Source organism: Anabrus simplex, chromosome 1 (assembly GCF_040414725.1).
Source record: "Anabrus simplex isolate iqAnaSimp1 chromosome 1, ASM4041472v1, whole genome shotgun sequence".
Lineage (NCBI taxonomy): Eukaryota > Metazoa > Arthropoda > Insecta > Orthoptera > Tettigoniidae > Anabrus > Anabrus simplex.
The window spans coordinates 1,543,139,727-1,543,164,951 of record NC_090265.1 but is presented as its reverse complement, the minus strand read 5'-3'; the positions used below and the strand labels follow the sequence as shown (position 1 = coordinate 1,543,164,951).

Sequence of the window (25,225 nt, the reverse complement as noted above, 5' to 3'; positions counted from 1 at the left end):
TATATATCAATGATATGTGGAAAGGAAGTGGAATTAGAGATAAGGGTGTTTGCAGATGATGTTACTCTGTACAGTGTAATAAATAAGTTACAAGATTGTGAGCGGCTGCAGGGTGACCTCGATATTGTTGTGAGATGGACGGTGGACAATGGTATGATGATAAATGGGGTTAAAAGTCAGGTTGTGAGTTTCACAAATAGGAAAAGTCCTCTCAGTTTTAATTACTGCGTTGATGGGGTGAAAGTTCCTTTTGGGGATCATTGTAAGTACCTAGGTGTTAATATAAGAAAAGACCTTCATTGGGGTAATCACATGATTGTTAATAAAGGGTACAGATCTCTGCACATGGTTATGAGGGTATTTAGGGGTTGTAGTAAGGATGTAAAGGAGAGGGCATATTAAGTCTCTGGTAAGACCCCAACTAGAGTATGGTTCCAGTGTATGGGTCCCTCACCAGGATTACCTGATTCAAGAACTGGATAAAATCCAAAGAAAAGCAGCTCGATTTGCTCTGGGCGATTTCCGACAAAAGAGTAGCGTTACAAAAATGTTGCAAAGTTTAGGGTGGGAAGACTTGGGAGAAAGGAGACAAGCTGCTCGATTAAGTGGTATGTCAAATGACATACCACTTAATGGTATGTTTTTGACATTTATAAGTGGTATGTTCCGAGCTGTCAGTGGAGAGATGGCATGGGGGGACATCAGTAGACGAATACGTTTGAGTGATGTCTTTAAAAGTAGGAAAGATCACAATATGAAGATAAAGTTGGAATTCAAGAGGAAAAATTGGGGCAAATATTTGTTTATAGGAAGGGGAGTTAGAGATTGGAATAACTTACCAAGGGAAATGTTCAATAATTTTCCAATTTCTTTGCGATCATTTAAGAAAAGGCTAGGAAAACAACAGATAGGGAATCTGCCACCTGGGCGACTGCCCTGAATGCAGATCAGTAGTGACTGATATATAATACACTACTGTTCAAATTTTGAGGATGAAGCAAGTTTCTATCTATTATATACCGCCTGATGCATGGATATGGAAAAAATTATTCAAAAATGAAACTCGCAGCATACAGAAATAATGAAAGAAACAACAGAGGCAAGGATGGAAACAAAAGGAGCGAGACTTTGTTCTGATATGATTATATAGCACCGACAGCAATATTTTTATTTATTTATTCATTCCTTCTGATACCAATACATGTTCGCCAACGGGCACAGAACAGCTCACAAGTTCTTAAAAAAATAATTGAATTGTTAATTTCAAAAAGAAGCAGCAGACAAGTATGTTTTAAACCAAAGGCAAGTTTTATATGACTTGTGATCACAGCAATTGGACCTCAACCTTTATATGTACACTAAATTTCAGAGATGTGATTTTTCATTTTAAAAATATACTACCAATATTTGATGGTAACACCTGATGACTATGCAATGCACTGTATTGCACAATCTATCCACACCCAGCAAAAGTTAGTTCATTAGTTCTTTAGGTAATGCTCTTTCTGCACTGTCTTCTGCCAGTTGCAAGCTGATGTTAATATGTTATAAGCATTTATGCAGGCCTGCCAATGCAAAATTCAGTTTGAGGGGGTACAGGGGGGAAGAATACTAATTCCTCATGGAAAACATCAAGCTCAAGTAGTTCAAGATCTGTCGTACAATTAGTACTGAAAGGCTCACTAAACAGTGCCTGCCCCTTTCTAGTAGCTGAAGTCAGAGCTGTCCATTGAGCATAATATCTAACCAAAAGAGAACATTTTGACTATTATATCAATCCATTTAGATGATCTCGTCAATCTGATTGAACAGAAACCGTAGTTTTCACTAATAAACAGTAAGAAAAGGAAAAATAATTATACAACTTGTCAAACATTGATGAACAGTTCAGACATAAAAATTGAGAAATAAAACTGAATGACAGGTCATTTCCAGACTTCTCCAATATCAAATATGAACAAAGAATAATCTTGGAATTACAAGTATACCCCTAATGAAATGGCATTTAGAATTCCATGCCTACTACTACATAAAAATTGCTTAAATGAGTTCAAGCAGACCCGAGAAATTTTACAGCATGTTTCCATCTTCCTACGCAGGGAGATAAAGAAAAATATAAACATTCTGCTCTTGGATATGAAATGGATACAGGGGTATTTGAAACAGTTACTCTAAAAGTTTCATTGCAGTTGGCATGCAATTCAAAATGCCATTTCCTCAGGGGTACAACAGAGACGACTTCTGAAATAATCTGTTCGTAAAATCTTATCGCTTGACTCGACCCACTACTCTCATATTTATAGAGATCTGTAGTTCCAGATGGGTAGATTACTAATTAAGACCCTAACACAGACAACTTCCAAAACAGCCTGTTCCTAATACCTTATTGTTTGATTATTCACTACTTGCTATATTTATGGAAATCTAGTCCCCAGTAACCCTCAGATGGGTAGATTACTAATGTGACTTGGATTGTAAATACACTCTGTGGAGGTATAGTATAGAGAATTTCCTTGTCCTAAGACTATTTTCTTAATATAGAAAAGTAGTAGAAATGATATTGGAACAACATGAGCATACTGTATTATACTTCTTTGAATACATACATTTCAAAATTCTATTTTATGTACTTTCATTTGCAAAAATTTAACCTACGCTATATACTGTACTCAGCTACTTGCAAAATTTTATTCAAAGACCCACCATTTTTTCTCCTGAAATATGAAGAACACACAGCTTGACAAAATGAGCGTGTTACTTTCCTGATAGTGACATGTACTAAGAAATTCACGATCTACATTATTAGTAGCTCAGTCCCGGAGTTGATAAGTGCCATCATGGCTCATTTTGACATTTTTAGTGTAATGAGTAGTAAAGATCGTATTCTATCTATGCCACTTATGACTAACAACTTTACTCTTACTGTAAAGGGCTGCTACCAGTGAGCAAATCTGGAACTATAAAGACGACTGTGATGTGTGAGCCATAGATGACTAAGTACTGAGATGGTGGTGATATTACAACATGAGAGCTCATTTGTATCCGACTTATCTACTGTTGCATAAAATCAGCTTCATGGTCCATTTCGCACTTTAACAGATTCACAACTACGTATTTTTTATTTTCCACCTTGTCGATACATTAATTGCTTAAGGCAACTTATTGGTTAAATGTGGTAAATGTTTATTGTATTATTATATTTGAATTTTTCATCTAAACAGTGTTATGTGGCTGAAGTTGTTAATAATATATGAAACACGTATCACTTTTAACCAATAAGTTGCCTTAAGCAATTAATGTATCGACAAGGTGGAAAATAAAAAATACTTAGTTGTGAATCTTATCTACTGTTAGCGACGATGATAGGACATATCAGACAGAAGAAAATACCTCTACTAATGAATCAAGTATGCCCAATGTCTTTACACCAGACAACTGGCTGACTGTCATTGCATTAGCAAAAAAGAAGAAACCTTATTTCCACGTCACATGAAAAGGAGCATGTTCTATTTCTGCGAACAACTCCAGAATAAGAGCACTAACAGGAAAACATCTACTGTAGGACAAAAAGTGCAGTGGTTTCAGATTAGACACATTGTTCTCGATAAGGGCAGTCCACTTAAGTTCACAGCTTTCTACAACTTTCAAGAACTTGTTCCAGTGACTGTTAATCTGTGCGAGAGAATAGTTAGTCGCCCAAGTGGATTTAGGGGCACAAGCCCACTCTTGCATCCTCAACGACACAGGATAATGACTGCAAAAGGACTGACCTATTGGAACTGTGGAAGTATATCCCTCCCATTCATCATCAGTTCTACGGAAATCTGGCAACAGTGGAGGCAACAGCAGATCAGGATGAAGAGGGCATATTATAGTTTAATTCCTGCGATAGTGTATGTGCAATTATCCAAAGAGAAAATAAAATAAATATATCCCCCGCTGTCTTTACACCCTAAAATATGCTGTCGGAGGACATACTATAGTTATTTCTTTGAGGGCATAATTTTTAGAATTTTTAGATATGCATACTAGCGTAAGAGTAACTTTAGAATACTTTTCATTACGAAAGTGGATACTTATCTCATTGTCCAGGTGCTTCAATAAATGATTTTGTAAGCTGCTATAATTTTAAATTCCTTGTTGACTTTATCCTTTATTTACTCAAAATGTGGCACATGGTGCTTAGTCACCTCCTGGCACTGAGTCCTCCATTTTACCTTCATAAAATGCAAATTTTAACTGTATCAATTCTGATAAATTTATCTCAATTTAATCTAGAAAAACCACGTGGTTTGCCACTCCAAACCAAAAATAAAAAATAACATATACCTCCTAAGAAAAGTATACCAAAACCTGTAAAAAAGATATTTTCATTGAGGTAACTTTGGAATACCCTGTATGACATTAAGCAATGTTACTTCAGATTTATCACCATTATTTGGCTTGGAAAGAAAAACCCAATGCATGTTGTGATTTTCATATTCCTGTGGGAAATGGAAGCACATAAAATATTTTTTTTTTTTTTTTTTTTTAGCCGTATAATCATCATCAATGTCCCACTCTAGTCCCCCGGGCGTGGTTAACAAATCTCCACTACTTTCTGTCCTTCCACTTTTCCTGCTCCATTATTTCTGAACCAATTCAGCTTCTCTAATATCCTTCCAAATCTGATCCATCTACCTTCTTGGTCTTCCAACTGGTCTCTTTGCCTTAACTTCTCTTTCCAATTCCCTTCTTGCTACCCGTTCCTTTCCCGTTCTTTTTACATGTCCGAATCATCTCAGTCTTGCTTTTGGTATGTTCTGTACTAACAGTTCTATATTTAGCTCTTCTCTGATTTTAATGTTTTGGATTCTATTTCTTGTCTTTTTAACCGATGTTCTTAACAGTTTCATTTCTACTGCTTGCATCTTTCTTGTTTCTTATTAGTTACTAGTGTTTCTAGTACGTATGTTACAAATGGTATGAAATTCTGTTTATATTATGTTAATTTCGTTCTCTTGGGTACTTTGTCATCCCATAAAAGCTGTCTATGATAAAATGTTGTACCTTTACTTAGTTTGTTATTAATGTCAGGGTATATTTCATTTCTTCCATTAATAATGCTACCCAGATACGTGAACTGTTTTACATTCTTTAACCGTTCTCCGTCTATGTTCATTTGGCTTCTCTTTTTCTCTTTTCCACAGGGCATGACTACAGTTTTCTTTTTACTAATTACCATTCCAAACTCCTTCAGATTTTCATTGCAAATGTCCAGTCTCCTTTGTACTTCCTTTTCTCCCTTTCCCCAAATCACCACATCATTTGCAAATACCAAAGCATTCACTTCATCACTACTGATACTCTGTTTTACAAGTTTTATAATTTCATCCATCAATATAATAAACAATAATGGTGACAGTGTACTTCCTTGCTTGAGACCTTTTTTGTATAAAATGTTTGTTACCACTCCCCACTTGTACACTGCTTTTACTCTCATGATACAACATTTTTATCTTGTTAATGATTTTGGTACATTCCTTTTCCGTAGGCATTCCCATACATGTTTTCTCTTAACTAAATAATAAGCTTTTTCCAAATCCAAAAATACAAAGATGATTTCCTTGTTCCTTTCCAGATGTTTTTCCATTATCGTCCGCACTGACATTTCAACAAACGGATGCACTGGTTGTGCTCTGAATGTCATTACTCTGCACTACCTATACCACAGAAGCTTCCATATTATCACAGAAATGGATGAGGTGGACTTCAGTGGAAGTTACATTCTGCTCTGGCCTGTGCCAACAGACAGATGCAAAAGCACTGCATCCATCAAGAAATGGCAGTAAGCAGATATGAAAATATATGCACATTTACTATTGCAAAATAGAACAGTTATATTTGTATTCTTGGATATTGAAAAGGCGTATGGATATTTTTTTGCTATTTGCTTTACGTCGCACTGACACAGATATGTCTTATGGCGACGATGGGATAGGAAAGGCCTAGGAATGGAAAGGAAGCGGCCGTGGCCTTAATTAAGGTACAGACCCAGCATTTGCCTGGTGTGAAAATGGGAAACCACAGAAAACCATCTTCAGGGCTGCCGACAGTGGGGTCCGAACCCACTATCTCCTGATTAGTGGATACTGGCCGCACTTAAGCAAATGCAGCTATCGAGCTTGGTCATATGGATATTGAAAAGGTATATGATCATGTATCACATAAGCACATATGGGAATGTCTGAGACGTAAAGGCATGCCAAGTGAGATATCTCGAGTAAAACAACTATCGTATTTACTTGTGTATTAGAACCCCCCCCCCCCCCTGGCTTTTCGAGACGAAGAAAATGAAAAAAATAAATCTTGCCTATAAGACCCCAACGTAATTCGTCAGAGAACGATGACGATTCCGCTTCGAAGCGGGTACAAGTCTTGTTGCAGCTCTGATGACATCGCACAAATTTGTGAATAGTTTCGTCCGTACCAACTACGCAATGAAAAACACGTCGAATCCATGCGGTACATCTGTATTTCGTAGTTAAGAAATGTCCGCCTCTGTAGCGTAGGTCTACTGCAGCTGTGATGATGTCACACAAATAGATGAATAGGCCTAGCTTCGTGTCCAACCCGCGCATTGCAAGCATGCATCAGACATGCTATATGTCTGTTTTGTAGTTAATAATGTCTGCCAGCGTAATGGTTAGCACAATTAGCTGCTGTTTTCGGGGGTCTGACTTCGATTTCCGGTACCGTACTACGAATGGCAGGAAGGTTGATATGCTGTAAAAGCGGTACATGTAACTTCCCTCCACTGGGGGTGTGTCAAAAAAGAGCTGTACCACCTCGGGATGAGGAAACAAGTTTACTTTAGTTGAGAAATATTTGCGGTTGTTGCTATTTATACAGCAGGCGAGATCATTAACAAAGTGGTCGTTTTATATCTCGTAACTCGGGCCAATATAGGTATATATTTGGAGAGAAGTAAGTTTTTAACGTGATAAAAGCTATCCAATTAAAACAACTGTTTTACTCGCCAGCATACCTAACAAATATTATTATTATTAATAATAATTTTATGTCCCCACGTACTTAAAACGATTTTTGGAGATGCGAAACAAAACATACTAGGGTATGTGTTAATAAAAAAAGAGACAACGAACGTACAAAAGTAAACATTACGATAATAAAACGCATTACCGCCACACCTGTAGATATCCATAAATGCGGTATATTTTCCTGTTAATTATTTTTATTTTTTCCGTCAAACTTTTGGCACTATCAGGGCGATAATATACCTAGCCTAATCAATGTGGTCTGTCTTATCTCATGGACAGCTGTTTACGCAAATCCTGATGTGATAAATGTAGAGAACAAGCATGAAACACACTTAAAAATAAGGGTCTGTGTTTCAACAGCCGCAGTTATCAAAAAAATGTTTCTAGTTACCATGTATTACATTCGGAAGTACAACTCGTAACATACGCTAGTTATCAGCTGATGGTTTGGCATGCCTTTTACAAAACGGCTTTATTCTGAAGGAGTGGCTTCTGCTATATTTACACCAACTGGGAATAGATTTACACTGTTTAGACTCTATAATCTGGCACAAAATTATTTTTAAAAGGTTCAAAAAGACAGGGACCTCGTATGCTCTTCATTGCAGTGCATGGCTCAAAGAGAATGAAGCATGGCTGACGCGACTGACGAGAGATAGCAGTGAAGATGACGTCACTTAGAATGCAGACACACCGGTAGCAAGGCAGGGAAGTTGGTGGCGCAAGGCAATAATTCAAATGAAAGCAGTGATCAGGTTTACTGTGTGGTAGGCCTAACTGACAGAGACAAATGATTGGCCATTAAGTTCTTTTGTATCAATATTTAATTATATGATAACACGATACCCTTATCCCTTTCGTCTACGGGATCGAGTATGAAGTGAGACGAATCTTCGTAGTGAGTTTTTACGGCCGCATGCCCTTCCTGACGTCAACCTCACCTGAGGAATTAATGGGATGTAATGAATGACATGATATGAGTAACTAAAACGGACTTTTATATTACCGTAGGCCTGAAAGTTGTGTTTACCATTTTTTGTCGTTTTACGTTTAGAAATACGTCCTTGAACGAAAATAGCCAGTATAACTTAAATACATTCTAAGTTTGTTAAATAATAGTATAGAATGTTTACACGTACAATTTATAGCTCTTTATAACCTAGAAGTCATGTGTTCGCTGCACACAATTTTGAGGTTATTGCATATTGGACCCCCTTTTATTATTTTTGGCTGTAAAAGTGGGGAGAAAAGGGGTCTAATACGCGAGTAAATACGGTATACTGAGAGACAAAGAGCTGTGTGCAAATTCAAGGAGGCAGGTCAAACTGTTTTGAAATCAAGAGTGGAGTCCAACAAGGAAGTTGTCTATCACCACTTCTCTTCATTACTACAATGGATGAGGTTATAAAAGCAGTGAAAATGAAAGATCAGACAACAAATGCACTTGTATTTGCTGATGATGTTATGTTATGGGGTGAGGCAGAAGCAGAAGTTCAAGCTAAACTAGATTTTTGGCAAAAAGAATTTGAAAGAATGGGAATGATAATCAGCCAAACTAAAACCGTCGGTTTAGTGATGAGTCAAAATCCTGAAGCAGTCCACTTGCGAGTGCAAAATGAAGAAGTAGACATTATCAATAACTTCAAATACTTAGGGAGCTTTATTTCTTCTGACAATACCATAAACCATGAAATAGGCAATAGAATAAAAGCTGCATCAAAAATCTACTAATCCATTCATCAATTACTTGGGGATGAGTCATTTCCCCAAGCTTGCAAGCTCACGCTGTACAAAACATATCTTGTACAAATTATAACATACGGACTGGAAGCAGCAACGCTGACTAGATCTGCACTAAGTCGCCTACAAGCCACTGAAATGAAATTCCTTTGGTCATCTCTTCAAAAGACATGGAGAGACAAAGAATGAAAGTATTCTGAAACAACTTGGATTGGACAGGAGGCTGTTAGAAAGCTTAGAATTAAGCAGATTATGTTGGTATGGACATATGAGAAGGATGGCTCCAATTAGGACCCTAAGAGCATACTATGAAAGGAATGTTGTTGGCAAGAGGCCCAGAGGGAGGCCTCGTGATAGTTGGGAAAAGCAAATTTTCAAAGACCTCGCCAAACGTGATGTAATTTGGCACCAAAAGGTAGAACATCGGCTGTGGATGGACAAGACAAACTGGAAGAGGCTCGTAAACACCCGCACCTGGCTTGCTGGAGTGGAAAATCTACGATTATTGCAGACCTTCATTTTGATATTAACTGATGCTAAACGGTACATCACATTGACATGCCCTGAGATGCCCCCTTTAAAAATCTACAGGGTTGGTCCTAGGACATTTTGTCGTATCCCCTATATTTATGGGCGAGATTGAGTTAGGAACTTTGAACAGATTGAAATTACTTATGTGGCAGCTGCTATCATCAAATATGGCGCTCCTATGGCCCCTCGTACCAATGTGCATAGCGAATTTGGTGATTTTATCTTTATAATGTGTCAAACTATAAAATATATTAATAAAAGTACAGAATTTACTTACAATCGAGAAATGCAGTACTATCCAACATATGAAGGATAGAGATACAACAAAAAGTCATAGGACCAAAGTTGTTGTCACTCCAAATTGAGCGATGACTGTGTTATCAGTTTAGCTTCCATATACCTCGAAAGAATGGTCAGCACCGTCATGAAAATTGCCTCCATGTTTCAATATTTTTTGGGGGTAAAAAGTTAAATATTTGAACACCTTTAAATTTTTCCATTGGTTACAGGCTAAAATCTATAATTCTGCCAAATTCCAATTGGGTGTAAGAAATGTTGCGATCCTATGCTGAGACCCAAAAAACCCCAGCCTGGCCCCTTGGGGAATTTTGGGAATTTGATTTTTCTAGGGATCCTGAGGTCATCGGCTACTCTGGTAGAGAGTTTTAAGTTTCTAACGTGTCTCAAAATGCCTCATTAATTCCATCTACTTTTGTTTTTTATACCTTTATAGATCGCTCCAAACAGACTTCCATTTACGTATATATAAATCCGACCAATGTACTGTGTGTGCAGTTTTTAAGATGGAAAATAACTTTCCTGTGGTTTTGATTTCACATGAACTCCAGTCTTTGTCTCTTAGTGTAGTTGAGCCTTGAAGTCAAGCATAAGAGTACAAGCCATTGACCCATGTTTAAAAGTGCTTGAAAATGAAAGCTGAGTTTGTTGATATTAGCCTGTGGCCTGCATATACAGTATACATTTACAATCAGGAACGACCACACAATGGAATAGACGAAGTTTCTGTAAACATAAATCATCCCTCACTCCAAGTTATATCAACAAAGACAGCAACTGCCAGAGAACTGCAACAAGACCTCAACCTCAGGAGGGTCACTGGAGTCACGGTGTCTGACCAGACAGTAAAGAACAGGTTATGAAAAGTGTTCCTCACTACCCAGACGTCCTGTTTGAGTGCCCCATTTAACGCAGCGCCCGCCTCCGTAGCGTAACGTTTAGTGTTATTAGCTGCTGTCCTCGGAGGCCCGGGTTCGATTACCGGTACTGGCAGGAGTTTAAAAATGGCAGGAGGGCTGGTATGTGGTTGAAATAGTACATGCAGCTCACCTCCAAAGGGGGTATGCCTGAAAAGAGCTGCACCACCTCAGGATGAGGACACGAGTTTACTTTTTATTTAACGCAGCAACATCGCGCAGCTTGCCTTCCGTTTGCCTGTACCCACATCAACCGGCAACTTCGCCCTGTATTGTTCACAGACGAGTCCAGATTTCCCCTGACACAGCATGATGGACGTCAACGTGTATGGAGACGTCGTGGTGAGCAGTACATGCCAAATTTCATCCAGGAAGGCGACCGATTCGGACAAGGTCCTGTGATGGTGTGGGGTGGCATCAGTATTGATGGCCGTACGGATCTTGTCGTCCGTGGTAATCTTACTGCTGTGGGGTACATTGAGCAGATACTGCTACAGCATGTGTTGGTTGCTGCATACGGTGTTGGCCCTGAATTCATACTCATGCACGACAATGCCACGGCTCATGTAACGTGCATCACCAAAGCTGTCTTATTACAGACTATGAATCTCATTGTTGAATCCGTATTGATAGTTGAAGTTCATGTGTGACCTTTCATCTTAATTGGATATAAAAATATATAGTGTTGAGTAGTGTCGACTAGGAGGATTAAAATATTTAGGCTTGGCGAAGTGTTCGTGGGTGTCCTGTTCCACCACAGAATCTCCAAGACCTCGAACAGGCTCTCGCTGAAGAATGGGACCTGATACCGCAATGTGATCTCCTTTGACTTATACTGAGCATGCCACGTAAGTGCCAAGCTGTGATAAATGCTTGTGGAGGACATACACCATACTGAAGCTCTCCAACTGTGAGAAAAATCAAACCTGGAGGACTGTTATCACTTTGTTTTTGACCCTATTTGGACATTGCCGTTTGTGTACTGAAAATGAACGCAAATCCATCGATGTTCTTTTGTATACTTCAACGGTAAAGAATAAAGGTTTACTTGGTAATATACCTGGGTGTGAGGTATTACTGTTTTTTGGAACATGGCATATGTTCAAAAACATGCTCCCCTAATTTTTTTTAACAGTGTATATATAATAAAGGGACATATCCAGGCTTCAATGGTGGCTTCGAACAAGACATGTGGAATAGGTTATTGGAATTCTACAAGTTTTAAAATTTAAAAAAAAAATTACAGTTCTTTTAAGGGAAGAGGGTCATTAGCAGTTAGCCACAAGATCGAATATTAAATGAAAGCTTTTATTTTTATATTACATCAACACAGACAAGTCTTTTGGCAATGATAGGATAGAAAGGCAAAGAGCTAGGACTGGGAAGGAAGTGATCGTGGTGTTAAGATACAGCTCCAGCATTCGCCTGGTGTGAAAATGGAAAACCACCAAAAAAAGCCATCTTCAAGGTTGCCAATAGTGGGGTTTGACCCCATTATCTCCTGAAATGCAAGCTGACAGCTACGTAACCCAAATACAACGGCCACTAGCTCGATCTTTACACAACAAAGTCGGGGAAGGACGGGAAGAGGGAAGCTTCCTATGAACATTAACTTTTTACATGACTATTTGGCAATTCTGAAATACTGTGTTACTATACATCATTTTCCTTTAGACTCATCACGCCTCCCAGCCACATACGGACATGCAGTCCATCACAACAATTTTCGTTGTGTTCATTTTCCTAAGCTGATGTGTAAGTACAGTATACTATATCTTAGGTTAATTTTCCTTTACACTTGTGCATAGGAAAATGAACACAATGAACATTGTTGTGATGGACTGCATATCCATAGTGGCTGGGAGGCGAGACCATTCTCAAGGAACGTAATTAACAAGAAGAGCATTGTGATATAGTACTGTATGAGGTTTGGTTTCTTCACCAACGATATTTAATGTACACATTGTAATATCTACAGTGACACTGCAATATAATGTTTACTATCAGTGTCAACAGTTTATAAAATATTAATGGAAGTGAAATAAGAAATTTCATATGGATGCTTTAAGGTATTATGTTGAGTAATGAACACAACATGCATGTCTTAGAGATGTCTAATACAGAGCTATAACAGCAGGGCAAGGTTAATGTACACTACACAACCAATGGCTAATAACATGGGTGGGGAAAAAAAAAAAAAAAAAAAAAAAAAAAAGATTTTTTGCTTAAAATACTCAAAAGCTGAGGATTTCAAAAACTTGCATTTCTATCGAAGAATATATATTTTGAAATAAATCATAGTAAAATGTTACCTATATAGCTGCCAGCCTGATTTTCACACAAATGTGATTTAAATTTGCATAAGGTTAAAATTACCACTGTGCAACACTTCACAATAAATCTCTTAACACTTTCTAATGCATAAACACATTCAAACACAAACCAATATAAGTAAAGTATCAACAGTTAATTTAATATTGTCAGTATTGTTAACAACATCTAAGCAAACAGATTACTATTCTTCTACAACAACAACAACAACAACAACAACAACAACAACAACAACAACAACAACAACAACAACAGAATAGTTGTCACATTTAAACACTCTAAATTACTACCAACTTCAATTCCAATCATGCTGTGTTGGGAACAGAGTAGCAGCAATAAACTGACTGTGCTACTGAAGAAAGCAATATCTTGGGAACAAAACTTTAGCAGTCTACTAAAATGATCAGAGTATTAATTTCAATCATTTTCAAATTTACATCATCTCACTCTTTCCTGATTAACTTTTCGATGTAGTTAGATCAGACAGTTTTCAACACAAAATTTAAAAATCTCAAGTCTACTTTTACACAGCTGGAAAGAACTTCCCAAAACTGGTTGTCAGTGTTGCGGTACTGATGCAATGTAGGTATGACTAATAGATCACAAGAACAGGATGAATAATCAGAACATCACTCGTGTACATAACTGAAATGATCTTTAAATATAAACAATCTAATGATGTTCTCTTTAGAATCTCCATATTGCAAGCCAAAAGTGATTAACAGATTAGAATGACCTGGCAGGAAGATTGTAAATAGGAGCAAAGGATTTAATGCATTCCTTTGGGTGAATAACTCTGAACATTAGATTTATACAAGTTTGGTGCTAGAGATTCAGGGCTAAACAGTATAGTACTGCTATTTCTTAGGATGACAGTGTATTTCATTATGGGCGATAGGAAACTACACTCGCTCATGACGCCTTCAGCACTTTTATTGAAGTCTGGCTAGATATCTGGAGAAGTTATTAAAGGTTGAGACAAAAAGTGTATCATCTCTTGCACAGGCAGATTAATGTAAGGTATATTTATCAGCAGAAAAGATTATAATGACCACCATAAGCTACAAGATTCAAGGTGTGTACCAGGTGTATGCAAAAGTCTTTTCTGGTTTCACTAAGGGATGGCGCCAGGGAACGGTATACAGCATATGAATTTGACACATACGTCAGTTTGTTCATCTGACAAACTACCAACACACACAAGTTGAGTCCACCAACTTGTTCTATCGTTCAGTGATTGTGTGGACGTTTGTGCCCGAGGAAGAATATTTATGGCACACATTGCTTTTCTTATTTAATCAAAAGAAAAAGGCTGTGGAAAGTCATTGTTTGCTGGTAGAAAAATATGGTGAACATGCTTTATCGATTAGAACATGTGAGACAGGGTTTTGACAATTTAAACATGGTGATTCATTGTGAAAGACTAGCACTTTTGTGGTCTACCAGAGCATGCACCAAGACCAGCAATTGCAGGCGATTCGCCCGTAAGCATCAATGCACAACGCTATCTCTAACAAATGATTAATTTAAATCACGAATTGATCTAAAGATGACCGGAATGGGCCAGAAGAAATGGCAAAGTGATTTTGTTATAGGACAATGCACCATCCTTGAAATATCTTGGATGGGACATCCTTCCGCACCCGCCGTACTCCCCTAACCTGGCACCATCGGACCATCACTTCTTTGCATCAATGGGGCACACGCTCGGAGAGCAGCACTTCAGCCATTTCGAGGAAGTTGGAAAATGGCTCGACGAATGGTTTACCGCAAAAGACAAGCAGTTTTTCTGGCATGGTATTCATAACTTACCTGAAAGATGGGCTAAGTGTGTAGAAGCTGAACGCCAATATCTTGAATAAACAAAAACTGGATTTCCCTTGAAAATTACGCCATAAAACCCAGCAAAAACTTATTCATACACCTGGTATCTCAGCTGGAACTAGTTAATAGATTATGATGTTACATGCACTGAATTTCATTAAAATACTGTTGTAATGTTCCTGGAAGTTTAATGTAATTTATGAGTTGCTGCATGCACTGCACTGTGACAACCAAGTCTCTCTCATGTTACGTCGCATAACAGAATAGGATTTTTTAAACAACTATATTGCACTGGTAAGAATACAATCAATACAAGAACTCTGTAGCTTTGGTCGTCAATAATGAATATTCGTGCAAAATACAGTTCTCAGCAAGGAGAGAAGAAATGTTTGTGGTTTCACAATGACACACCTAATTTATAACTGCAGTATCAAATGAAATGTTACTTTTAAATACAAATTCTCAGTTTTCTTTCTTTGAGAAAATATCAGAGATTACAATCTTGCTTCTTTTTAAAGGTAAGAATTCCTTGCAAAATCTTATGCAACACAAAGAATGTTATCAATAGGGAAAAGCGATGAAGTCTGGTTTTAGATGCTCAGTTTATAACCAAGTCTTTGAACTACAGACTACTCGTATCTTGATCATTTTGTTGTAAACTCTTAATATGAATCAACATATGATTAACACAAATATCTTTGCAGCATTCTCACTTATCATCTTGTATCATACTCTCTCTTTTTTTCTTATTCTCATTCATTGCTTCACAAGTCATCACAACCTTTCTCAATTCTTTTCCCGTTTTTGTTTTTTTTTTTCCTTCTTTAATCTCTCTACATCGGCTTGCAGGTTCATCATTAATCTTGTTGGTGTAATCCCAGAACCACTATCAAGTTAAATAGGTTCTTGGAAGAACATTGATTTACAATTATTTTCACAAAATAATGTGTATCGAGAAAATTAGTAATTTATATGACTGTTTTGATAATGACATGTACAGTATGTCCATTTAAATGCAATTAAGATCAATGATGTTGAGCTATATTCTCTACCCTTAGTTGTGTTCGGTCTACTAGGAGCACTGCGTTGGGGAAACTCAACTGCACGAGAAACTCAGACCACCATCCTTCGAGTAAGCCTTTGGTAGAATATCCACCGTCAAAATGAAGACCATGATTTTCAATGAAGTAAATAGAATTTATTCATATTACTTTTCTACATTTCTATACCAGGATTGAACCTTTTGCTCATAAATGATTCTAAAATTTTACATACCTTTTTCTTCTTGCTAACTATTCAACATTACACGAACACATGCAGGTTCCTGGCAGTGTAAGGAAGAGAAACTGTTTGAAGTTCCTTGAAAGCCATACAAAAGATTTGTTTCTCATTACTATATCAGCACTGAATTATATCCACAGACAATTTACAGTCTCTTGTTAACCTTTTACCTTTACATGGGTATAGATTATTACAACAGTGGCAGCTGGTGTCACACTCTGCAGTAATATTATCCGATTTGTTTAAAGGATAATCCTGAAACTGTTCAATATAACATCATAGTTTCAATTACTGTTTAAGATAATTTCCCTTTCTAAGGGCAATACAAAGTGGAATTAGTTTAAAATAGTGTGTGAAGGATGATGTGTTTTGGGTCGGGCACTTAGAATAGAACAGACAGTAAATCTCATGCACATTACAAAATGTTAGAATTATTAGATCACATCTGTTCTGAACTATGATTAATCTGTTAAAACAAAGCCCAACTGGCCACTGCACACGAGACTAATAAGATACCTGCGGAACCCCATAGTGAGCATCTATCTCCGCTCGATGGCTCTACAAACGAAGAAAGACTGAAGTCAACCTCCAAACCAATCATACAGCCCACACAAACTTGGTCAACAACCCGTCCTCAAGGTGATCACACAAATTTTAGGCCATAACATTTAACATAATAAAAACAAGGTAGCATGGATCAAACATGATATTCATAAAGAGGATGGTAAGGGACTGATGTGGTGAAGAGTATATTTCTCTTCCATTACTTTCCTAACAAGTCATTATCTTTCACTGTATTGCATCTTAATTAAATCTAGTGAAATATAAAAAATTAAAAAATAAATCTGTAAGCACTGACAAAAAAAACTTAATACAAAAAATATATATATATTAAATCTTTCATCACTAACAAAGTGTATATTTACATTAACACCTTTTATGCACTCATTGTTTATGTCATTTCTGAACTATAACATGTCCATGATCAATCATGGATAAAACCTTTTAATCACATAAGATCACAATTTCTTACAACAAAAGACCAACATATCCATAAAGATTCATAAAAAAAGTAAGGGAGATAAAAAAAATTTTAAAAAAGAAGACCTACTGTTAAATCAGATTACTTCTGTCAAGCTACATATATTCACCAGCAATAGAAGTGAAATACAATATACTTCACACAAAATTTAATGTTGTCTGTTTCAAACCTTATGTAAATAAAATATTATGGCATTACAACAATATGGCAATGTATCTTAAGTTAATTAGCCCATCTGAGAATAAATGAGAAACATTATTGATTGTGACGAATCACAACACCAATATTGCCATTTCTGCCTTTGGACAAAAATGACCAAAAACAGCTGTTTTAAAGTTTATTGCAGGGGAATTATTTTTATGGACATTAAACCTTATCTACACATACAGTCTCGCTTCTAGGTCAGGTAATAATTGCATCTCCTGAAAACGCAGCAAAGGCAGTGGCATTAGTAGAGGATGGGAACAGACGTCATAGCCACATCTTGTTCTAACACTTTTGTAGTATTAAAAAGGTACACAGAGGACAATATGTACACCAGGAAATCCAGTTTTTATCATAGGAGAAGCACTACTGAGCGTGATGATCATTTCCTCATAATGCAAGTTCTTTGTGATCGACATACAAAAGCTGTGAGGGCCAGGAATCATTTGCAGGAGGTATGGGGCACAAACATCAGTGAAAGGACAGTAAGGAGGACATTGTATGAAGTGGATTTACAGTCCAAGAGACCTTCCACAGCACTTGTGCTTCCACATGAGCATCATGCCTCTCAGATGCAATTTGCCAGCATCCATTGAAAGTGAGCAGTGGAGCTCAGTGCTGTTTACAGATGAATCCAGATTTTGTTTGAGGGCAACAGATGGAATGGAGATTGAGTTTGGAGAAGGCCTGCAGAAAGTTATTCACCCTGCACTTGCTCTGCAAGGAAACTGTCCAATGGAGGCTCTGTCATGGTGTGGGCTGAGATTACCACTAACACTTGCAAGGTGCTTGTGTTCATTAAGAATGGGAGTCTGTGACAGCCCACCTATTCATAGAGGAGCTTTTTGTGGTTCATACTGTACCGTCTGCACCGGTCATCGGCAAGAACTACATCCTGATGCATGACAACACTAGCCTACACGTTGCCAACTGTGTACGCGAGTACATGAATGAAGTCAGGATTGAGTGCATAGCACGGCCTGGTTGTTGCCCAGACCAAAATATAATACAGCATGTCTGGAATATACTTGGGAGAATGCTGGGAGTCGTTCCCTCACACACTCAACTTAAGGCTGTGCTCCTGAAAAAATGGAATCTCATGCCACATGAGACCATATGAGATTGCATCACAGCTGTAACTGCAGCTAGAAGTGGTAAAACCCATTACTGAAGCAATGGAAATGTGTTGCAAACAAGTGAACAAATTAATTACCATAACAGTTCAGAGCTCCAAGTTTTGACATTTCCAATTTTCTGATGGTGCATTGGTGCGATTGTCATGATCAATAATGTTTCTCAATTACTGCCCTAAAACTTTTCAAATGGATAATTAATGTAAGATACACTGCCATATTGTTGTAATGTCATAATATTTCAATTTTACAAGGCTTCAAATGGACTAAAATTAAATAATGTCAAATACATAGCATTTTCCTTCTTTTGCAGGCCATTGTATATTTCCCCAAACATTCCACGGGAGATGATTTAAAAAAAAAAAGTGATCCTGGCAATCTCATAAAGTTCTAAGGAATTTTTAGCCATTATAAAATATTTATTCACCACTGAACATTCCTACAAACTATTTTCTATCAATTTAGATTTACAGCACAGAAAATTTCTTCTTTTCTTCTTCTTGCACAGAAGATGTATGGCAACAATGGGATGGGAAAATGGGAAACCATGGAAAAATCATCTTCAGGGCTGCAACAGTGGGGTTTCAACACACCATCTGTTGAATGCAAGCTCGCTATCATAGAACCCAAACTGAGTAACCAACTTGCTCAATATAGACAAATTCTGTTTCATCAGGAGGTACTATACGTTATGTAGTGTGCCTGTATTCTGAATATAAAACAGGAGGCAAGAACAAAGAATTAATTGAGAATGAACTGAGGCATTCAATATTTAGCTAAATAAAAAGAACTACTAACTTATAGTAAAATTTATATTTTTTATTTGAAGTAATATCTCTATTCATTATGGAAAGTTCTTCTATGAACAACTGTAATAGACACATACAGTATTCAAAGTAATGGCAAACGTGAAATGTCTTGAGCATTGTTGACGTGGTGGCAAAGCCCATGGGAATGGTATTTCCTCTTAAGTCGACTGTTATTGTATCTCATTATTACATCCCCAAACCGGCATGTAAAATATGGTAGATCATCACAACAAATATTAAATCGAGTAGAGCAATGAGTGTCCAGTTGGATTTGTGGTAGCATGCTCGCTATTGAACACCGAGGTGAAAGGAAGGTTTGAATCTCACTGCAATGGTATATATATCGTTCATTAACTTCTTCACACACTATTTTCCTCGCAATCTTTCGATTTTACTATTATCGACACAAAATCATTTTCCTGTCTCTTTTCATACACATCTGGATACAAGGGATGATATCATCAAAGACAATTATATTGTCTCAGCTGTGTGCAGGCATTTTGATTTTACACCATCTAGACTGCCTGCACATTAATTATGACATTTCATTTTTACTCTACTAGATGTCACAGTAAACCAGATCCGTAGGGCAAACTATGGCGTAGTTTATAACTAATTTTGCTGGGCAAACACCAAATGTGTTGTCATAGGGCTTTTCATATGATATGGAGTGTCAAATGGACTTCTTTCTGCCTTCAAAAAGTGATTAACTCCACTAGACTTGAACCCACAGTCTCACGATCCAGAGGCCAATACTCTACCACTGATTCACAGTGATCAACTATCTGAGTCGTCATAATCTTTATAGTCTGAGGGCTGTTGGGAAGGAGGCCATGACAGACGAGCATGCTGCAGACTGCGAAGGCTGTCATCAAATGGGAGAATGAACGAGGGTAGGGGCAAAAGTCATGGCAACTATTTTTTTTCTTGAAGATACCAGTCCGGTTGGAAAAAGTGACATATATAGACGAAAGGACAAGGTGTTAACTACATGTGTGGACAATGAATAGCACCGAAATATCCTAACACACTAATTTATTGCTGTAGTATACAGGGCAATATGGCTTTCCCGGTGCAAAAGAATGACAACACAGTACACACAAAGTTGACATGACAAACCTGGGCCTAAAGACCCTCAAAGTAGTCCCCCTGCTACTGACACCACACGCTGCCAACGATGTGGTAGGCGCTGAATACCATTTGCCTCAGCATTTGCCGCACCATGTGTGAAATGGGTCACCTGTTGGCGCACAGCATAAGCAATGCGCTCTCGTGTTGCAAACCGCCTACCACGTAGTGGTTCCTTAATCTTTTGAATGAGATCAAAGTCACAGGGCGAAATGTCGGGAGCGTATGGTGGGTGCTCCAATTCTTCCCATCCCCAACATCGCAGTAGCTGCCCAGCACACTCTGCTGTATGTGGTTTTGCATTGTCGTGCAGGATTATTGCACTGTCCACAAGATCCGGACATTTCTCCCGAACGCCACGTCGTACCTGTCGCACCAGGAAGTCCCTGTAGTACTGTGCGGTCACTGTTCTGCCATGTGGAACAAAGTGGCAAACAATGACACCCCTGACGTCATACGCGATAATCACCATCAATTTGACTGGGGAAGGATTCCGACGGACCTTCTGCCTCCTTGGTGATCCAGCATGTCGCCACTCCATGGACTGATGTTTCAGTTTTGGTTCGTATGCCCTGGCCAAACATTCATCGATGGCGATTATTCGTGACAAGAATTGATCGCCGTCCTGTTGCCAGTGTGAAAGGTGGTCGGAGCATATTGCATAGTGCACCCATCTTTGAACTTCTGTCAGTGCATGCACAGTTGCAGCACATTACGCAATATCCTGTGGACGGTGCGTTTCTCGATGCCACTTTCCCCCCTCTAACTCCAGTAGCGTCCATCGTCTGTCTTGATCCAGGAGCTGCTCGATGACGGCACATGCCACGTCGGTCCGCAAACTGACAGGTCGTCACGAACGTTGCTCATTACTGGTTAACACACGTCCTTGCTGAAACTTTCCTACCCAGCGTGCTACTGTACGGTATGGTAGGGCATTATTCCCAACGGCTTCCACTAATTCGCTGTGACATTCCATAGATTCACAATTAAGTATTTAATTTATTTTCCACCTAGTCGATACAATGACTGCTTAAGGCAATTTTTAATGGTCAAAAGTGGTACATGTTTCGTATATTATCAACATCTTCAGCCACATAACACTGTTTAGATGAAAAATATATAAAATTGACAAAGTAATGCTTTAGAGGAAGTGTCCTTATGTTAATTTTAAGGACACTTCCTCTAAAGCATTACTTTGTCAATTTTATATATTTTTCATCTAAACAGTGTTATGTGGCTGAAGATGTTGATAATATACGAAACATGTACCACTTTTGACCATTAAAAATTGCCTTAAGCAATCATTGTATCGACTAGGTGGAAAATAAATTAAATACTTAATTGTGAATCTATTGAAGTGCGATACGGACCATGAAGCTGATTTTATGTAGTGACATTCCATTGCATTTCTCCCTCGGAGAATGGCTATTTTGATGTAAGCGCGCTGCTCAACACGGGTTACTTCCATCTCGCACGACACTCACCAACTGACTGATTTCACAGCCCTCGCCGTGCTACTGCCAGCTATCACGGAGCCATCCGTTGTTCTGCATACACACTATGCCTGCAGAACTTCCACACGACACATACACGTTTGTGATCTGTTTACATATCTACAAGAAAAAAATAGTTCCCATGACTTTTGCCCCAATCCTTGTAGACTGGTGGGGAGTAGTCGCCTCCGATGAGACGTGTGTCTCAACTGACTGCTAGCGCCGTTAAGAGTATCGTGAGCCTAGCATCCCTTATGGCCCATGCTATGTGATGACGACGATGATGGTGCTTGTTGTTTAAAGGGACCTAACATCTAGGTCATTGGCACCTAATGGTACGAAATGATATGAAATGTAATAATTTAAAATTCCAAAATTCACCCACTGACCGGAATTCAAAACTTGATGAAGAATGAATGGATAAATATGAATGTGAAATTATCAGCGGATCCAACTTGCAATATTAAAAATAATTTCAAAATCAATCCACTTACTAGAATTCAAAGAGAGGATGATGAACAATGATTATGTACTTGAAACAATCAGTGGATCCAACCCGCAATGCCCCACCTTCCCAGAAACTAACTTAAAACAATGGTATATACTGACCAAAGAGCTGCTTCTAAAGCACTATCTTGAATCAATGGTGCTTGCTGTTTAAAGGGGTCCAAAATCCAGGTCAACCGGCCCCTCATAATGGTACTTATCGCTCGTAAAGTAGAACCATGGTATTTTGCATGAAACGCCACTAATCAAAAGTAATGGAGACTCATGATGCTCCTCACGTTGAGGTACGACTCACAGGCAATGTACTACGTACCTGTAACACAAATCTATGGTATTTCTCACATAATGGTGCCATTCATAGGCAACGCAAGCCCATGGTGTTCCTCACATAGTGGTACTAATCACAGGGACCCGTACTATCACGTGGTGTTCCTTACATAGTGGGTACTTTTCACAGGCAATGCAGACCCACAGCATTGCTCATATAGTGGTACTAATTACAGGCAACTCCCAGACCTGTGGTGTACCTCGACACACAGACCCACGATGTCCACAACCAAATGCTGAAACACCACAGCAAGTGTAGCCTCATTTTTTCTCCTTGGGGTGTTCCAACCGAATCTGGACAGAGGGGAGCCTCCGTCATCATAGTGGCGGATACTATAAACTGGTACTGTGAACCCATAGCGATCCACCCATGGTATTCCTCACATAGTGGTACTAATCGTAACGAAAGTCAACTCCTGGTGTTCCTTGCATGATGGTAGAAATCACACGTAATCTCATGGTTCAAAATTCAGCGTCCCTTGGTCGCCTCTTATGACAGGCAAGGGATACCGTGGGTGTATTATTCGTATGCGTCCCCCCACCAACAGGGATTTGTGTGTTTGGTCCGTGAGAGCTATTTTATTTTGCTGCGCGCCTCATGCAGGGCTGGATCTTTCGCAATGGCACTGGCATATTGAAGTGCATCCATGGCCGGTTAACCGCCCATGAACATACTGATTAATTATCCAGCAGGATAACCATCTGGTGCAGCAAGGAGGCCTCATTGTTAGGTTATATTCTGGAACATTGTGAAAACATCGTGACGTGTACTTTTGGAACAGGGGGTGTCTGCTCTTGTTGATTCTAGAAGCATACCGTATTTCACGGCATAATCGTCGCCACCGCGTAATCGTCGCATCCTTTATTTTCAATACAAAAATCGGACTTTAAACCTTTAATTACATAATCGTCGCACGTCCAAATTTTGTTCACTAATCTGGTTAAAAGGTAAATGGAACTGCAACGTAAGTTGCACATGAATGCGCAATTTAAATACGTGTATGGTTTATGGGCAATTTGGCAACACAGTCACGTTTGCGACATGTTGCACAACGTATAAATAAATAATACCGGTATACTGTATGTACGACGCATGGCTTACCGGTAGACTATCGGCAGTTTGACAACGTGGTCGCGAGACAGTGTACTATTTATTAACCACCTACATATTATGAGTTCCCTTTTGAAATACGTAAGGCTGTAAGATATCGCTTATCGGCAACGTCGCCAGGAAATACCGGCTAGGTAGGTTGAATGGACCTCGAACCAGCCCTCAGATACAGGTAAAATTCCCTGACCCGGCCGTGAATTGAACCCGAGGCCTCCGTGTAAGAGGCAAGCACGCTATCCCTACACCATGGGGCCGGCTCCTGTGTTATTGCGCACGAAGTGAAATCCAAGACGATAACGCAGATTTCCACGGAATTATTCAGCCGAATTATTTACGATGTCTCGGTTGTCATCGCTAGACTCTTATCTTACTACTACGTCATAAGTGTCCGGGCATGGGATGAAAACTTTTATCCAAGCAGTCAAGATAATTATTATCCAATGCTATTAAAGTTTTATTTTATAAACTCGTAGTAATGTAATGTAAAATCATCAATAACTGGGAAGAAATATTAACCTAATTACCGTATGTTTAAAAGAAATTGAAAAAAATTAATGTTTGTTACTGACGTCTCGGAATACAGTCAACTATACAGTAGATCTACACCGCGCTAGCTAGAGCTCCGGTTTGCGAGGTTTGCGCAAGCGCAGTAGTGTGTCGCAACCAACGAGCTAAACTGATAAATTGTTGCATGCTTCCTTGCTGCCTAACAGTATTGGCTGCTCTGGAATGGACAGATCACAGATGCATTTATTTGTTTCAGATTTACGTGATTACTGTAGACATGTGTGCGTGAGAATTTAAGTTTTTAATTTGTGTTTTGGGTGTTTGCAGAAATAATTTGTTTTAATAGTGAACAATTACGGAAAGTCATTTATATCGCAAAACATTAACGTGTGAAGCATTTATAAGCGATTATGGATAAATATAGAAACTATTCTGCGGGCTTCAAGCTAAGCGTAATTGCCTTCGCTGAACAGCACGGGAACAGAGCTGCAGAAAGAAAATTTTCTGTGAGTGACAAGTTGGTGCGTGACTGGCGGAAAGTAAAAAACAAGCTAAAAAGCACAAACCCTTCTAGACGCGCGTTTAGAGGTCCTAAAACAGGGAAGTTTCCTATAATTGACGAAGAAGTGTTTAGGTACGTCAGTGAAATACGTAACAATGGCTGCAGTGTATCATATGAAATGTTACAAATTAAGGGACAGGAGGTAGCGCGCAAACACAACATACCGGTAACTCAGTTTAAGGCGACTCGTGGGTGGATTAAGGGGTTCATGCGACGACACAATCTGTCAATGCGAAGGAGAACAACACTAAGCCAAAAGTTGCCTGCTGATTACACGGACAAGATTGTAAATTTTCACCGATTTGTCATACGTTTGCGCAAGGAAACTTCGTACTTGCATTCTCAAATCGGTAATGCCGATCAGACTTCAATCTTTTTTGATATGCCTCGCAACAGCACTATTGCGCTAAAAGGATCACGGAGTGTATTAATGAAAACCAG

The 25,225-nt window shown here is 38.6% G+C and overlaps 1 protein-coding gene across 4 annotated transcripts in view; it reads right to left on the bottom strand.

The window, feature by feature from the left end:
• Nucleotides 1–25,225, bottom strand: part of alpha-Spec (alpha spectrin) — a 459,851-nt gene that overhangs the window by 186,652 nt on the left and 247,974 nt on the right. For 2 of the 4 annotated variants that reach the window (XM_067138066.2, XM_067138067.2), the window contains exon 23: nucleotides 16,478–16,519. The exons of the other annotated variants lie outside the window; for them this stretch is intronic. In XM_067138066.2, the coding sequence (XP_066994167.1) occupies nucleotides 16,478–16,519 (42 nt within the window). The remainder of the gene's footprint in view (nucleotides 1–16,477; nucleotides 16,520–25,225) is intronic. 4 annotated transcript variants of the gene reach the window in all.